Genomic DNA, 18,820 nt, shown 5'->3' with positions numbered 1-18,820 from the left:
CTGGTTAGGGGGATTTGTCTTTTGAACATTGCTAGGTTTCTGTTATAAATAATCTTGGGCTGCCTGGGTGTCTCATTTAAGCATCTGACTCTTGATTTCAGCTCAGGTCATTATCTCATGGTTCATGAGATTGAACCCTGCATCAGGCTCAGTGCTGACAGCGCAGAGCCTGCTTGAATTCTCTCCCCCTCTTTCTCTCGCCCTGCTCACCTTCTCTCTCAAAATAAATAAACATTAAAACAAAAACTTTTCTCATTAGTTCTTTTCCCAAATTTCACTCAATTCTCCACCTGAGTTCTCTTTTTGTCAGTTTCACCTGAAACTCATTGCAGTATAATGAGGAGATTTTAGCTCTCCTAATAGCATTCCCTGAGGTTGTACCCTGCTCAATTTGGTTGAAATTGAGTTTTCAAAATATCGATCAACATTGTATGTATAAAAAGATCTCTCTTAGTGGGCATTTCTTCTGCCTATGATTACTTATTCAATTAGTATCGATCCATATAAATTCCGATTTAAGAAAGTAACATTTTCTGATCTTATTGTCCAGTTTCGAAGTTTTCCCTTATTGACAGTCTGTTGTCATTTATATATTAATTACCTATTTTCAATGATACATGGCACAGTTCTTTAAGATATTAGTATACTATATATGACAGTGTTTCTAGAGGTGTTTGTTCTCCACCACCACTCCCTGTTTTCTTGTGGCTTTAATGTGGGTGAATTAGTTTGAAATTCCCTTTGGGGCAGATTTCAAGGTATAAAAGGTCACAGAAAGGCAACATGTGGCCTATGTAGTTCTGTAAAGAATTGGGGAAGTATATTATCTTTATAGTGATGTATTGGAAAGATCTGGGGACTTATGTTATGCTCATTTCCTCAGTGACAGCTCAGTCCTCAGTCCTCATCAGAACAGCTTTCTTCAACTCTTAAAACACACCCCTCACAAAATAAACACAGCTTCTTCCCAGGTTGTCACTTTGATTTAGTTTATTTTACCTGAGGCACAGATCTGACTTCAGCTATATTCCATTTGAGATTTGAAGTAAATTGAGATTCTGCTTTAGTCATATTAATTCATTTTAGGCCCTACACTTCTCAACCTAAGTGTCTGTACTCTGTGAGGTAGATGGCTTAGTTGTAAAGTAAAATGAACACCATACATTATAATATATTTCAAAGCATCTTGAATTTGTTTTTTGCTTCCAAATATTTTCTTCCATTTTGCTAATGCTAACATTTAGTAACTATCGTGATGATGCAAAAGCTGTTTGGTTTTATCATTCTAATGATTCTGAAGGACTGTTATAAAGGTGAAAATGAAAGGAAGCAGAAGCGTAATACATGTATAGTTTCCTTGAAAGGCTCTGTTTCTTAAAGAAGTTGAACTAATTTATATTTAATGTGTTCTTTTTCAGTATTGTGCTTCTGCTAAGCCAGAAACAGTCACTTGAAGAGCTGAAACAGTCAGTCCAGCAGTTGAGATGCACTGAGGCAAAGTTTACAGCACAGAAAGAATTACTAGAACAAAAAGTACAAGAAAACGATGGGAAAGAGCCACCTCCAGTAGTAAATTATGAAGAAGATGCACGATCAGTTACATCTATGGTAAGCCAAAGAGTAATCAAATGAGAAACTTGAAAGAGAAGTATCTAGGTAATAAATGAATATAAAAATTAATTCTTTTGCTATGACAAATTGTTTTTCTTGTTAATATGCAGGCCCTGTTAAACTTGTTTGTAAATGCAAAATAGATTTGTCAGTCATGTCAGGTCACCTGGAGAACATTTTTGGGAACCACCTGTAGAGTCAGAGGAAAAGCTCTTCTCTGGCCTTTAAAACTGAATACAAAGACTGCACATGTTTTTATTCCTGGAAGACAGAAGGTAGAGTGTTATTACTAAGATAGAAGTAAGAAATAAGGAGAAAGCTATTTATTATTTTTTTCTTCTTAAGAACAGTAAAATCTTATTTGTCTGAGATTGATGATATGTTTATTATTTTCACAACACATTTGATTTTGTTTAAAGATAGATTTTTTTTACTTATATTCTTAAACTACAGTAAACACATTCAAACCCACCAACTAGAAATTCAACTACATTTTATATTTTCATGACCTGTTTAAGAATGTCTAGTATAAATACTTTCCCTCCCCTTCTCTCCCTTCCTGCCTCCCTCCCTCTCTTCTTTCCTTTTTTTCCTTCTTCCTTTCCATCTTAGGTTGGTGGTTCTCATCAAGAGGACAGTTTTGCCCTCCAGGGGACATCTGGCAATGTCTCCAGATATTTTTGGTTGTTACAGTTAGTGGTATCTGATGGGTAGAGGCCACTGATGCCTCTAAACATCCTATAATGCACAAGACAACCTTTGCCTTCATATTCCAAACAAAAAAGTATCGAACTCAAAATATCAGTAGTGCCCAGGCTAAAAAAGCCTGAGGTATGTCCTTGGCTTTTTCTGTGAGTAGCTGTATGTGGTCCATAAATAGAACCAGCATAGTTGATGATGCTATAGCTGATATTTTAGTCATTTTTAGTTTATGTGGTTCTGAATAGTACAACTTGATTATTAAACATATTCAGATGTCTCTATTGAAAGAAAAGGCAGTATTTGAAAATGTGATAAATGAATATGAAATATTTAAATTATAATGGTTGTTCCCATTTTTGTTATTAATTGAGCCATGTTAATCTGTAAGTTACATGACTCAAATTAATGGCAGTGTTAACCAATACACTTATGCTTCAGTAGTGAATGCTTTTGTGGAGGAGTGCCTTAAAGAACTGTACCACTAAGATGGGCCACAGATTATGTATTCATTTAAAAAAATTTTTTTTAATGTTTATTTATTTTTGACAGAGAGACAGAGCATGAGCAAAGTGGGGGAGGGCGAAGAGAGAGAGGGAGACACAGAATCTGAAACAGGCTCCAGGCTCCGAGCTGTCAGCACAGAGCCCGGCGTGGGGCTTGAACTCACGGACAGTGAGATCATGACCTGAGCTGAAGTCAGATGCTCAACCGACTGAGCCACCCAGGCGCCTTGATTGTGTATTCTTATACATGTGATTAAAATGTATAATCAGAGTTAGGATTGTATAGTCAGGTTCTTAGAGATGTTGATGTTTATTTTGGCTCTATAATTCAATTACAGTGAAAGCCCATCTATTTATTTACAGAAATCTAAAAAAAAAATTGTGGAGGCAGAAAACATAATCATCTCTGTCAGGAGAAGCCATATTAATGTCTTTTTTTTAAAACTAGGTCTAATTTTGGCCAAAATTCCAAGGAGAGAATGATAAATATTAAGTACTGTGCAGAAATTCTCTATTGTCTGGGCATAAGTATGTTTCATTTATTCATTTGAGCAATATTTATTGAGTCAAGCACATTTCTAGATGGCTTAAGATACATCAGTGAATAAAACTAATTTAAAAAACCTCTCTTAGAGGTCACATTCTGTAGTGAGTGGCAGTTAATAAATGAGTAATAAATTATATACTATTTTGGAAGATGCTAAATGCCAAGAAATAGAAACAGAGCAGGGTAGAGGGTTGGGGGTCTAGAAGTTGGGACACAATTTTAAATCCAAGTCAGAATAACCATCACTGGGTAGTTGACATTTGAACAAAGACTGGAGACAGGGAGCTACTACACCCCTTCATTTCTGGGGAAAGAGCATTTCAGTCAGAGGGTGCACCTGTTGCAAAGGCTATAATGCAGGAGCATGTTGGACTATTCAAGGTATGATTAAGGAAGTCTGAGTGGAGGGGAAAGTGAGAGTATGGGGAATGAGATTAGAGAAGTATTAGGGAATAGACCTTGGGGCTTTGTGGACCATAATTAAGGCTTATGACTTTTCTCTGAGTGAAATGGGAAGCCACTAGGGTGGAGAGTAATAACAGAGGAATGACATGCTCTGACTTTTTATTTAGATGGATTGCTGCAGCAACTATGTTGAGAATTTACTTAAGGGAATAAGGATGGAAGAATGAGATTATTGTAGTAACCCACATTATAGAAGATCATGGTTTGGGCAAGGATGGTAGCATGGGAAGTAGCAAGAAGTGTTTAGCTTCTGGATACATTTTGAAGGTTGAGCCCAGGAGATTTCCTATGGATTAAATGTGAGTTATGAGAGAGAATAGTCAAGGATGATTTTAAGGTTTTTAGCAGGAGAACTACAGGAATACAATTTGTTTCGAGTGAATGGAAAGATATACCTACGTAGCTATGATGAGGCAGAGCAAGATTTCAGTTTGTCTTTCTAAAAAAACAAGTCATTGTCAAAATTTGGTATTTGGGCCTTGTGTTCAGGAGTGCGATTTGGATTGGAGATATAAATTTGAGAGTCTAGGTATCACATGGTATTTAAAATCATTTGACTAGGGATGCCTGGGTGGCTCAGTCGGTTAAGCATCCGACTTTGGCTCAGGTCATGATCTCACAGCTGGTGAGTTTGAGCCCTGCATGGGGCTCTGTGCTGAGAGCTCAGAGCCTGGAGTCTGCTTCAGATTCTGTGACTCCTTTACTATCCTATATGATAATAAGTATTATCCTATATGTACCAGGACCCTTTCTTGATTCTTAATAACTATGTGTATATGCATTCTTTCAGAGGAACTTCTGAAGTTTTTTCTTTTACTTGGGTTTTGAAAATCTTAGCTAGTAAATCTTTTGTTCTCTGAGTAGTTTATAATATTTCCTTGTCTCCATGTGGGTGATTCTGTGTCTCCCTCTCTCTCTCTGCCCCTCCCTTGCTCACGCTCTGCCTCTCTCTCTCTCTCTCTCAAAAATAAATAAACATTAAAAAAAATAATAAAATCATTTGACTGTAGGCAGTCACCAAGTGAGAGAGAATAGAGAAGAAAAGAGAATCAAGGACTGAACTCTGGGGCACTTCAAGTTAGGTGGTCTAGAAAAGGAAGACCTGGTGGGAGACTAAGGAGTGACCAGTGAGGTAGTAGAAAATCAAGGTACTTTGGTGTCCTTCAAGTATTCCAAGGAGAAATGAGTTCCAGAATTTGGGACATGCTGGATTAAGGCAAAAGAAACCTTTGTACTAACTGCAGGTTTTTTGGAACTTTTAATATCCATTGCCTATGAAGGGAAGTATAGCATGGGATGTAGTGTCTCTGAAAATATTGACCTAATTCCTTTTCAGAGAGTATCCTAAAAGGACCATAGTGCAATGGAATATACTTTGGGAAATACTGAATTAGAAGAGACTTCCGTTCTTTTCTGATTGGGTTGTTGACAGATTAAACGTGCTGCTGATAATTGTAAAGGCATTTTGAGTTGTCTAAATGTTCTCTAAACCCAAGGATTATTTTATTTTATTTTATTTTATTTTATTTTATTTTATTTTATTTTATCCTTCAATTCTAGCTGTGCAGGACAGAGGAATTTGCCTTTTGGAAAATATTAGGAAGGTGAACTTTTATGACTGTCCTTGGATACTGATGGAAATACCAGAATTTTCTAATCCCTGAGTATCATTAGCTGACTTTACTATTTTTAAAATTAATTAATTAATTAATTTAAAAGTATTACCTTTCTTCATGTTTGCTTTTAGTTGTCTAGATGTAAGAACGTAAGCTTTTAATCAGTATCTGTTGAGTTGAGGAAATCGACTTTATTTTCACTCCAGAGTAATCTAGTTGTTTTACTTTATAATAGCATGTGCTATGCACCAAATATAATAATTTTTGTTGAATCTTTCTTATATGTCGGATATATCTAGAATTGATGGTACTATATAATGAGTTCTTACTTTTTAAATATGGTTAGCTATTCTGAAAGATAATTGCCTTTACTTTGATGTTTCTGAAATTGCACATTTTTAAGCTCTTTTGCTAGACTAATATGCAATATATATTTATCTTCTCTGCAAATCTTATTAAGTTCTGCTTAGTTGAACAGCACTATCAATAAAATCCTGTTTTGTTATATTTACAACCAACAAAATATATGGTTTGTTGACTAAATATTGTCTGTCATTATGACTCAGTAGTAGTCCATTTTACAGTACTGTCTGATATTTTCAGTTTTATAGTTAAACACTGAAATGGACTGAATATCAGTTGAGGTTGACAGCATCATTGAAGCTTTTTCTGTTTTCATTATCAGGTACACTTTCTTTCTTTAAATGCAAATTCAAAGACTTGCTCATCAAATACATTGAGAAAAGTATGAGACAAAAAATCAGGAGACCCGAATTGAGCTTTGCCTCTGCTTTGTAACCACAGTCAGTTTCCTTAACATTTCTGAGTTTTCCTTTCTGTAAAATGAGGAAATGAATATTTATCCACCTTGCCTGATAAGATTTCTGACACTGAAATGAGATAATGTATATGAAGTGTTATTAAAACATGGGTTTTATTTCAGTTTTTTCTATAATATACCTTAGTTCACATGTAAATTAATTAGTAAATACTGAGTTATAATTTATAGAATTTTCTGTAGGATTATCTTATGTATTTCTTATTTATAAAGGCAAAGCCTTAATTAATTTCTCTGAGTACATAGTAGTACATGTACATGTACAAATAAAGGGGTCTTTGTGTCTCTTTTTTAGTTTCCCAGTTTTCTACCTCAGAGGTAACCTTCTAGAAGCATTGTATACAAATGAAAACATAAATGTTCATTATATGCCCCCTGCTCTTACACAGATGGTAGTATATACAACAATATTGTTTTGTACCTTGCTTTTTAACCTAATATATTTTAGATATCATTTCATAATAGTGCATATACAGTTGCTTTTTTTTCATTTGTTCAAACAACAAATATTTATTGTCAGGTGTCCTATATCATTTTAGTTTGGAGGATGTAGTAGTGTACAAGATAAACACTTTTTTCTGTTCTCATGGACTTTCAACTCTAAGTGGGTATAAATAGTTAAATATATATATATTAAATAGTAAATATATTAAATAGTAAACATATAATTAAATATATATGTGAAGTGGTGGTAAGTTCTTCGGAGAAAAATAAAAAAAAGATAGAAGAAAAAGGGTGATGGGATGTGTTTTTTTTTTTTCAATGTTTATTTATTTTTGAGAGAGAGAGAGCAGGAGAGGGGGAGAGAGAGAGGGAGACAGAGAATCCCAAGCAGGCTCTGTGCTGATAACAGTGAGCCCGATAGGGGACTCAAACTCACAAACCATGAGATCGTGACCTGAGCTGAAGTTGGCCACTTAATCAACCAAGTCACCCTGGCACCCCAGGAGGTGTTTTTGTTTTGTTTTGTTTTTTAAATTTTTTAATATTTATTTATTTTTGACAGAGAGAGAGACAGACAGACAGACAGACAGAGCATGAGTTGGGTAGGGGCAGAGAGAGAGAGGGAGACACAGAATCTGAAGCAGGCTCCAGGCTCCAAGCTGTCAGCACAGAGCCCAATGTGGGGCTCGAAGTCATGGACCATGAGAGCATGACCTGAGTGAAGTTGGACTCTTAACTGACTGAGCCACCCAGGCACCCTGGGCAGTATTTTTATATATAGGGTTGTCAAGGAAGGCTTCATTATTAAAGTGCCATTTATGCAAAGATCTGAAAGAACTAAGGGAGCAAATGATGAGACTGCCTGAGATGAGAATATTCCAGAGCACAGTAAAAGAGAATAAATTAGAGGTGGGGACAGAGGAGTAGACATATAGTCATGTAGATTATTGTAAAGACTTTGATGCTAACTGTTAGAGAAATTAGAAGCCATTGAAGATTCTCAGCAAAGGAATGACATGTTTACATGGTTTCCAGCCTTTTGTTATAATAAAGACAGCTTTGGTGAATAACAATGTCAGTTATAGATGTTGATTATTATGTTAATATTGAATTAATATATAAGTTTTGTAGATTAATAAATTTTTGCTTCTAGATTTCCTATGGCATGAATTTTATCATGCTGAACTTTCAGTGGCTTCGTAGGCCATTAATATTATTAAGTTATCCTAGGATCTGATACCTAAAGTATATTTACAGCTATATATTATGCTTTGTGTTTATTTGGTGTATATATTTCTAATACATAAAACAGAGAAGTTAAGAGATGATTGAGATGATGTTGCAAAAGCCTTGTTAACTTTTCCAAATGTTTTCCAAAAGTCAAGATTCGTTAACATCACTAATCAGGGAAATGCCAGTCAAAACCACAATGAGATATCATCACTTCTCACCTGTTAAAATGGCTATTACCAAAAAGTTGAGAAAGAACAAGTGTTGGTGAGGATGTGGAGAAAAAGGAACCCTTGTACACTGTTGGTGGGAATGCAAACTGGTTCAGCCACTGTGGAAAGCAGTATGGAGTTTCCTCAAAAAATTAAATATAGAACTTACCATATGATCCAGCAATTCCATTTCTGGGTATTTATCTGAAGGAAACAAAAATACTAACTTGAAAAGCTATCTCACCCCCATGTTCATAGCAGCATTATTCATAACAGCCAAGATATGGAAACAACCTGAGTGTCCCATCAGTGGATTAAATATAAAGAAGAGGTGGATATATACATACAATGGAATGTTGTTCATGATAAAAGAGAATGAAATCTTGCTTGATATCTTACTGATATCTTCAGTATCAGGTGGAAAAAAAACCCTTAAAATTTCAAAATGCTTTCAATTTATATTTTAACTATTTTCTGTGCTCATATGCATATGCAGTATATATATGGGCCAAATCAAGTAAATAGTAAAAGAAAAGTAACTTTTTCATTTATATGTATCTATATGTCTATATATGTGTTTATGCATAGCACAAACCAAATGAAAAAACTGCTTTTCATTTATATATACATATATTCATATGTGAAAAAATGTGTATATATATATTTCAAACTTACCTTTTAAATTGTGGCTTTCTTAATATTTTAGCATAAACTAATGGCCAGGAGTTAATTAGCCCTAAAAAGAAAAAAAATAAAAGGAGAAAGTTAGGCAAGAATTAAATATCTACTATGGTTAATATAAATCAGAAGGTTTAATCACCCAGAGTCATTCAGTCATTTGGGATTCATCAATTGTTTTTTGATTATTTAGTACATGAATATTATTTATGGGGTTTTTTGGAAGGGTGGGTCAAAGATAAAATGGACTTAGACCTTGCCATTGGCTTTGGTGGGGGAGATGGAACAGAAGTAACTGATTAATAATTAATTAAAAATTGACTGCATTTTTACTTTTATGTATCCATGCATTCAAACATTTCAAAAAATTTAGTTGCCTAGCAGTGCCTAGATATACACTTAGTAAATGATTATAGAGGAAATGAACAGGTACAAAATTTCAAAATAAAATTTGGCAGGTTATAATTGATGCCACTCAGTTAAAAAAATGGTTTAAATGTTGAAGTTGGTTTCTGTGAAATATTTCTCACTTTATAAATAATAATGGAAGTGATATTTTACCAGAGTGACAAAGTCTTTAGTGGTTACAGAGTTAAAGATTGCAATGTGTGACTGCAATAGAATCATTATAGAGTGTGCTCCAGCTGCAGAGCCAGGCTTCTTGGGTTTATATCACTGTTCTACCACTTAATAACTGTGTGATGTTAGGCAAGTTAGGGACTTTTCCTGCCATCTTTCCCCAATGTGTAACATGAGAATTACAGTTTTACCTACTCTTGATTCATTGTAAGAAATGGTTAAGTTTACACATTTGAAGCACATAGAATAGTCTCTGCCACTTAGCAAACTAATGTCCTTTATTTATTATTTTTTTTAATGTGTATTATATTTTTGAGAGAGAGAAAGAGAGAGAGAGAGAGAGAGTGAGTGAGTCTGAGCAGGGGAGGGGCAGAGGGAGAGGGAGACAAAGAATCTGAAGCAGGCTCCATGCTCTGAGCTGTCAGCTTGAACTCACAAATTTCGAGAATGACCTGAGCTGAAGTCAGCTGCTCAACCAACTGAGCCACCCAGGTGCCCCTTCTATTATTGTCTTTTAATAGCTGATACTTGACTGTTTGATTATCACAGAAATGATAATGATTTAATATGTGTGCCTATTCTTCTGCTAGTCTTTATTTATTCTTTAGTCTTTTAAAAAAATTTTTATAAGAGCCAGCCACATTTTATTTTATTTTATTTTATTTATGTTTATTTATTTATTTTGAGAGAGGGAGCACTAGTGAGCGCAAGCTGGGGAGTGGCAGAAAGAGAGAAGAGAGAGAATCCCAAGAAGCTTTTATGCTGTCAGCACAGAGCTCAATGCAGGGCTCAATCCCACAAACTGTGATATCATGACCTGAGCCTAAATCAAGAGTTGGATGCTTAACCGACTGAACCACCCAGGTGCCCCTGTTCCTTAGTCTTGTCATTAAGCATAAATGTTTTCTTTTAAAAATGTATGCTATTAATTTTTAGATGATAGATAAGCAATTTGGGATCTACTCTGTACTCAAAGTATGTTGTTTTTTGGCCACAATAGATTACAAAACATTTTTTAAAATGTTTATTTATTTTTGAGAAAGAATGTGAGGGTGGGAGGTAGAGAGAGGGGGACAGAGGATCTGAATCAGGCTCCACACCAACAATAGTCAGTTTGTGGGGCTCAAACCTACAAACCATGAGATCATGGCCTGAGCCCAAGTCGGATGGTCAACTGACTGAGCCATCCAGATGCCCCAATTACAAAATATTTTTAAAATAAAAGATCATGTAATTCACTCGGGGTTATGTATTGCTGACATCAATAGGCTTGACCACCTAATCTTTTTTTTTTTTTTTCCCAGAAAAAGAGAGAGGGAGAGCGGGGGGAGGGGGGGGGCAGATGGAGGGGGATAAAATCTTAAGCATGCTTAGTATGGAGCTGGATCTTACGACCCTGGGATCATGACCTGAGCTGAAATCAAGAGTTGGATGCTTAACTGACTGAGCCACCCAGGCGCCCCCACCTAACTTTTTAAAAGAATTTTTTATTGTTATTACCTTAATTACTTGAAGCTCACTTTTTCCTACTACACTGTTAAAGTTTGTGTTTAAAATTTTGTACAAAGCAACTTTTATAAAAGCATCACTTATAATCACATTTTAATACCAGTTTCCTTTTATAGTTTAATGTGAATGAAAGAAAAAAATCCTTAAATACCATTAAATTTTATGATTATTTATTCATTCATGAAATAACATTTTTCTTTTAAGTTTATAATTATGGAAAATTCAATTAACAGCTTTTAATACATTGACTTTAAAAATAACTCTTCTTGTAAATTTATGCAATATTATTATTCATTATATCAGTTGAAATCTGGTTTACTCATACTTCTTTTGTCCTTTCCTGTCAGTATTATTTAAATGTTCTCTTTGTAGCAGCAGGGCAGGGTGGAGAAACAGGGAATTTGAGTGAAATCAGCCTGAGTTTATTTGCTGTTAGGTGATTTTTTACCCCACCCCCAATGTTAGTTTCTTCATCACTAAAATGTGGTTACTAATATGCACCTCATAGGATCCTTATCAGTGCTAAATGAATGAATGCAAAGGCAAAGGCATGTTAAAGAGTTCTAGACATAGTTAGGAAGGTGCTTGGTGCACATTTAGTTTTTCTTCCTTTTTTTTTCCCTTTTTGCCTTTTCTCTGTCTTTCTGTCTTTTGTCTCTTCCACCTTTGCCCCATTTCTCTTCCTTTCTCTTCTGCCTGTTAAACACAATTAACCAACTTCTATGAATATTGTATGCCATGTACGGAGACATCTGCGGATAATAAGTCTGTGCATTCATAGCTCTACATTTAGGAGGCAGAAAATGACAATAAACAACTGATTAACAAGAAAACATCAGACTTAAATGCTGTGATGAAATTGACCATTAATATTCCTTAGGCTTTAGCCCTCAGCCCTTGGTTTTAAATCCTTTCTTTGTAGTCATGTATCTGTGGGCTTTTTTCTCCTTCTGTCATCATTAAAACATCAGATGATAACTCCTGAATCTTCATTTCCAAAGAAATTGGGAATACTGGAATGCCAGTCAACAGAAAGATGAAAAATGAAAGCAGAAAAATTAAGGGACTTATACAAGTTTACACAAAAAAGGTTAAATGTAATAAAACATTTAAATTTATTAACAACAATTTCATTATTATTCTCAAACTAATTAGATTTTCTTCCTGTGATTCCCCCTACACACACACCCCAGATTAACTGTTTACCTAACTGGCATTCATTCTTTGTTAGTTAAAAAAAACAAAAATAAAAAACAAAAAACAGGGACACCTGGGTGGCTCAGACGGTTAAGTGTCCCAGTTAAGCGTCCCACTCTTGGTTTTGGTTCAGGTCATGATCTCTCGCATGTGTCTGCACTGACAGTGCAAAACCTACTTGGGATTCCCTCTCCCTCTCTCCCTCTCTCTGCCCTCCTCCTCAGCTCACACTTTTTCTCTCTCTCTAAAATTAAATAAACACTTAATGCAAATACATTGTTTGAAAACACAAGAAAATTTAATTATCTGAAGAAAAAGGCTATTTAGTTACATGACCGATTTGTCATAATAATTATGAATAATAAAATTGCTAAAAATTTCCATTTATAAATGAATACAGTTCTTCCCTTTGTCCTATACTATAGTTTTGTTTTTGTTTTTACACCCATTGAAAATAAATCAATTAAAAAGCAAGTACTTGGCATATAAGCCATTGCATCACATGTTCAGGACATTATTTTAAAAATTTTTAAATAATTTAATTTCTGTTATCCGGAAAAAAATTATTACAGACTCTACAATTTATTTTCTACTTAAGCTGAATAACATTTATCTTAAAATTATGTATGAGAATGTTGTTATTTTTTAGCTTGAATTGTGAGCAGAAGTTTGATCTTGCATGTAGAGAAAGATTTGTATTTATCTCTAAAGTCTTTTGTTGTAAATATTGAAAATTATTTTATGACATTAATTTTTTAACTTTAATTGAAGGATTTTATAAAGAGAATATGTGAATATCATTATTTATTGATTCATTTGGTGCCTAATGAAAGAATTTTAAATCCTAATAATTTTTTTTAATATGGTCTTCTGCAGAAAATTGTTTATAGTGTTAGTATTTCAAACATTAAGACCCAACTGTTAATTTTTAAAATCATCGGTTTACTTTGAAAATCCCAGGTGAATGATAAGATCTTAGATTAGGAAAGGTTTTCTCTGTCAGAATATATCTAGAGATCTTTTAGAGTCTAATTCTACCAGGTAAGGTTTTAAAGTTGCTTAAAAGTCACTTAATCCTTGGAAGGAGAAACAATTCAGTAAGAAAGAATGATTTACACTTCAGTATTTTACTATGTGGTAGAGGCTTCATGGAGGCTACAAGAAGAATATAAACAAATTTAGATCCTTTGATCTGCCTTCATTTTAAACTTGAATTAATACTGTAATACTGATGATAACATTTGAACACCTAGGAGGTTACATTGTTTAAAACTGCATAGTTAAGGGGCGCCTGGGTAGCTCAGTTGGTTAAGCATCCAACTCTTAGTTTTGGCTCAGGTCATCATTTCATGGTTTGAGCCCCAAGTTGGGCTCCGCGCTGATAGCACGGGGAAAAGTGGGAAAAGAATATCAATAAGAAATTCATAATAGAGAAAATGTAAAGTTTAATAAAAATATGGGAAAAAATTTCAACTCCACTAATAATGAAAATAATGATTAAGAAATGCAATTAGAAAATAATGATTTATTTAATTTGCCTGTCACTATCCAGAATGGCCTCCTTCCAACCTGTTCTCCATACTCCAAAGTCATCTCTTAAAATTTCAAACAAGAACAAATCTGGTTATATTGAGCCCCTCAGAATGGCTTTAATGACTTCTTATGACTTTTAGTCTAAAAACCAGTGTCTCTAAATGGCCTGCCTAAAGGCCTTATGTTGTTTGGTCCCAACTGTGGACTCTGACCAATCAGAATGGACACTGGTCATAACCACCTCCATGGAAGGAAGAACAGAAAAAGAAATGAAGATATAAGATGTGAAGGCCTGAGAGAAAAATCTTGGGGGCAGTTCAGGGGCTGATTGTATTAATCTAGTTAAAGAACAAGTTGTTGGAGAAGGTAGTAAGAGTTTATAAGAAGCTATCAAGTGTTGTCTGAAATCACACAGATGCAGCAATTCTCTTTGCTAAGTCCCAAGTTAGGAATGGTAGAATGATGCTGAAGGTAAGCACGAATAAGCATCGTTGGAGATGAAGGCATCCAAAGAACTTTGAGACTTTGGGCATAAAAATTCATGATAATGTTAGGTATTGCAAAGACCTCATTAAATGAGGGCGAGTGTCTGAGAGGCCAGTAGATTATAGCATTGAGAGTGAAAATGCCCTGGCTTCATTTATGCTGTTGTTATAAATACTTCATCTCTTATAATTATTTTCTCTTTAGTAATTAGAGATGCTGGTGCTTAACACAGTACCTGGCAAAGAGTAGATGCATAAACTTTTCTTCAATATGCCTGATGTTGTAAAATGAAACTATCAGCGGTTAGATTCCAGTTTTTAGAAAAATGCTGGGCTCTGTCTTTGCATATTTTGGTATATAAGCATGAAACCGAACAAAACACCTACTCACATAATGTAGAGGGGCAAATTATTCCAGAATATGTTTTAGAAAGTAATAAATTCTTTATAACACTGATGGAAAGGAAAGAATGCAGAGAAATAGCCTTGGCTAGTGTATTTATCACTTGTAGATTGGTGAAGGCAAAAAATTTAGTGTTTTGAATCATTTAAGCAGGACCAACATGCATTATGTCCTCAATAATATCTTAGTCACTACAACCATTTGGAAAAACTATTTGGCAATACCTACTAAAAACAGACATGCACACCCCCTGTATCCCAGTACATCGACTCCTGGGCATAGATCCAATAGAAATGAATGCATATATTACCCAAAAGTCATGTACAAGAATATTCACAGGAGCACTATTTATAATAGACTCAAACTGGAAGCTGCCAAATGTCAACAGTAGAATAGATAAGTAGTAGAATATTTACCCAGTGTAATATTCTGCAGTAATAAGAATGAGCAAATTAAAACTACATATAGCGGTATGGATGAATCTTAAAAACTTAATATTGAGTGAAAGATACCAGACAATATGTATTTTGTGATTTCATTTATCTGGAGTTCAAAAATAGGCCAAACTAATCGATGATATTAGAATTTAGGATAGTGGCTATCCTTGTTGGGGTGGGGGGTGGGTGACTGAAAGGCATACAGAAGGCTTCTGGAATACAAAAATGACTTGTTTTTTGATCTGTGTTCTGGTTACAGGGACCTTTTCAATCTGAAAAATTCATAAACTGTACACTTTGATTTGTATACCCTGTTGTATACATCTTGTACTTCAACCAAATATTTCAGAAAAATATTGTTCCAATTTAGCATGGGACCAATATGAAAGCATGCTCAACTCTATATGTATATGTTAGTTTTTGTCTCTGTGTTAGGCTGTTTATGGCTGTCTTTTCAGAATTACTTGGAAGGAGGGGGAGTGCTTAAGTTACACAGGCCATCCTTTTATCTCCCTGTCACCCATTCCCTTCCCATATAATGATATTTCTTCTGGGACCATACACCTCCCTCCCTTCCTTTCTCTTTTCTTAACAGGCTGTAGTTAACTATGTTTGTTGAGAAAGTGTTGTGTCTTTCAAGTCTCTTGGGTTGAAAAAAGTTCGCTTGAGGACTATTGGGAAAAGGATGTTGCCTTAAACTCTTTTAAATTCTGAATGCCTCTTGGAAAAGTAGCCTATTAAGCATTGCCAGATATTAATATGTACCTCAAATCAGGGGCTTAGAGAGCTGAAGAAAGTGGGAGTCACCTTGAAAAGTGGGTAGTGCAAGCATGGCAGTTCTAACACAGGCAGCCTAGTGACTGGGTGTGGGATTTGAAAGGAAAGTTAGAGATTGCTGAACATGAATTTAGTCTATTTCATAATTTTGTCTAAGCCTGGCTCTTCCCTTTTCGAAAGTGCTTTAGGTTGAGAAAAGTATGTGGACAAAAAATAGAACAGAGAATGCTAAGGAAAGGGTCTTAAAATGTTGGAAAGGAGAACTGACTTCTTATAGCCAGGAATGTGAGGGGGCTACAGGTGAAAACAAATGGGCTTAGCAAGGGCAAGAAGGATAGGGAGAAGGTGGGTAACTTGGGGAGGTAATTGAAATGAAGTAGGCTATAGATTATGAAGGGTGGCTAGTTTCAGAAGTCAGTGGCCAAAGGACTAAGAACAGGATTGGTAGAGATTGAAGGTCTGGCAGAATCCAGTGGGATCCCACTTGGTAAGAAAAAGCTTTAGTTGTCTTTTGAGAAATTTAATTAATCTGATAGTCACTAGAATCATCGTTGTTCCAAATAGACAGAAGGTACTGAAACTCTGGCAGTTCAAATGATTTGTGTTCTTTTTTCTTTTATTTTTTACATATTAGATCCAGTCTCTAGGGAGCCAGATCATTGTTCTTATCCCACAAAGGAGGTTTTTTTTTTGTTTGTTTGTTTGTTTTTGTTTTTGAAAAGGGGATAATTTAGGCTCTTCTAATTAAAACTTGATTTTGGAGGAAATTCCTGTTTCCCTCCATCCTTTGTCTCTAAGGCTGTTAAGGAATAATCAAGAAAGGAAAAAAAGAGAGATCTGATAAGGGGAGAACAGAAATGAGAAACAGATGAGGGGAAGAAGCTGAATAGAGGTGAAGAACATGAAAGGTAAAGAACTGAAGAGACAAAAGAAAATACAGAAATAAGAGGTAGGTCAAAGTTGAAAGAGAAAGGGACTAGGAAAAAACAGCTGACAGAGGAGAGCACATGAATTTAAAATAAAATAAAAATATTGAAGCAAGCTAACTTAAGTGTGTCAAAGTTTTTCCTTTAAATAGTTCAGTAAAATCTGGGGCGCCTGGGTGGCTCAGTTGGTTAAGCGTCTGACTTCAGCTCAGGTCATGATCTCCTTGTCTGTGCTGACAGCTCAGAGCCTGGAGCCTGCTTTGGATTGTGTGTCTCCCTCTCTCTCTGCCCCTCCCCTGCTCACACTCTCTGTCTCTCTCTCAAAAATAAAGAAACATTAAAAAAAAAAATAGTTCAGTGAAGTCTATCAATGGATACAATTTGTGGTTCAGATACTTAGTAAAATTCATTCTCATATTTTCAAGTTTTAAGAGCCAAATTATACTAACTTAAGAAAATTGGTTTCTATCTAGTTATTTGATTAACACTAAATTAAGTTATTCATTACCAAATGCTTTTATTGGGTGGTATTTAAGAGGAAAATGTTACAGTGGAACATTTTGATGTTTACTTTAATAATGTAGTCCCTCCCAACAGAAATCTGAAATATCATAATTTATTATGGCATTTGTGGATAGAAGGTATGGATGAGTATAGATTTTCATTATACATATAGTTACTTCAATTTGCTATTATGTCACAGTTATTTAGATAGAGCTTATGTTAGCAATGTTTAATTATTACAGATATCTATACTTTTTGATATTGTGAGCCTTTTTCAGTTTTGTTATAAAATATTCATAGTCTTCGGCATTTATTAGTCTTCAGTGCAAGTGTACTATTAGAAAAAAATTTGCTAGATAACTCTTATCACGTCCACTCATGGTTAGAGAATATAGATGAAATTCAAATAATCTTGAAAACTCTTAGATCGCTTTTTGTCCTCCCTTTGTGCATACTAGAATTATGTAGACTTTTTGTAACTATAATCAATTTCATATCATAATTGATCATGTTTTCAAGGATTTAGTTTCTAAACTTAAAACTAAAAAAAATTAATTGAACATGGGCTTCTATATTTTGATCAGGTGGTCTTTTTAATATGATACAATGAATATTTTATATCATCTTTTATTTGTATAGTTGTCATTTATTAAACATATATTTAATCAGAAAGGCTCTTTGCCAGTCTATTTTGATAATAATGAAAGTAATGAGGTTTCTTTTTTTTTTATTTTAGAGACTAATGGTATAGATATACTATTCAAACATGTTGATTTTGACTTTTCACTAGCTATTGCACTCACCAAGGGAATACCTATGTACTTTGTAGCATCTTATGATAGCATACAATTTAGAGGTCTCCTTTTAATTTAGTGATTCCTTGTTATAATTGAAAAATAGTGCTAGGGAATTATTTCTATTCTGAAAGATATACCTTACTTTTAAAGTGATGGAGCAAATTGTGCAAATACCTAAGATATTTGGTTTATGAGAAGTAAAACCAAAATGGGCTAGACATACTGTGAAACAACACTGGTCTTTTGTTCTCCTTAAGAATTTGAAACCTAATTTAATTTGTGTCTGCCTTTCCTGATAGGTTTCTTGGGTGATCTTTAGGGATGTTGCATCTTTACCAGCTCCCAAGGTCAAAGTCAGGGACAGCTTTGACTTTTAGCAGTAGTACAACATGATTTGGGATTCAAATGATAAAAACCAAAGAACATGAGGGAGTCTTTCTGTGTCCTTCCAGTTTTCTTTATAGCTCTTCAACTGATTGGCAGGAATTGAAAAAGAGCTAAAGCTTTAAGGTTCAGCAGTATCCTTTCTGAGAAAAGCAGCCCAGGGGTACCTGGGTGGCTCAGTGGGTTGGGAATCCAACTCTTGATTTTGGCTCAGCTCTTGAGCTGAGGATTGTGGAGTTGGGTTCTGCACTGAGCATGGAGCCTGCTTGGGATTATCTCTTTTTCTCTGAAAAACAAACAAACAAAAAAGAGCCTTTAAAAAAAAATTTTTTTTAAATAAAAAAGGCAGCCCATTAGAATGACCATGTGTAGGGGAGTTAAAATGGCAGGGAGCATGATGTCACCAATTATAGGTTATCAGGTTTATGTCTTAAACTGTTAGG

The 18,820-nt window shown here is 34.8% G+C and overlaps 1 protein-coding gene across 3 annotated transcripts in view; it reads left to right on the top strand.

The window, feature by feature from the left end:
• The window catches only part of FER (FER tyrosine kinase), a 436,635-nt gene that overhangs the window by 124,323 nt on the left and 293,492 nt on the right, over positions 1–18,820 (top strand). For all 3 annotated transcript variants that reach the window (XM_053907154.1, XM_019450529.2, XM_053907155.1), the window contains one exon: positions 1,419–1,608. In XM_053907154.1, coding sequence (XP_053763129.1) covers positions 1,419–1,608 — 190 coding nt within the window. The remainder of the gene's footprint in view (positions 1–1,418; positions 1,609–18,820) is intronic.

The sequence above is a fragment of the Panthera pardus genome, unplaced genomic scaffold (assembly GCF_024362965.1).
Source record: "Panthera pardus isolate Hobbes unplaced genomic scaffold, ASM2436296v1 HiC_scaffold_2, whole genome shotgun sequence".
NCBI classification, from domain to species: Eukaryota; Metazoa; Chordata; class Mammalia; order Carnivora; family Felidae; genus Panthera; species Panthera pardus.
The sequence above is the reverse complement of the archived record's forward strand: the minus strand, read 5'-3'. Positions and strand labels throughout refer to the sequence as shown.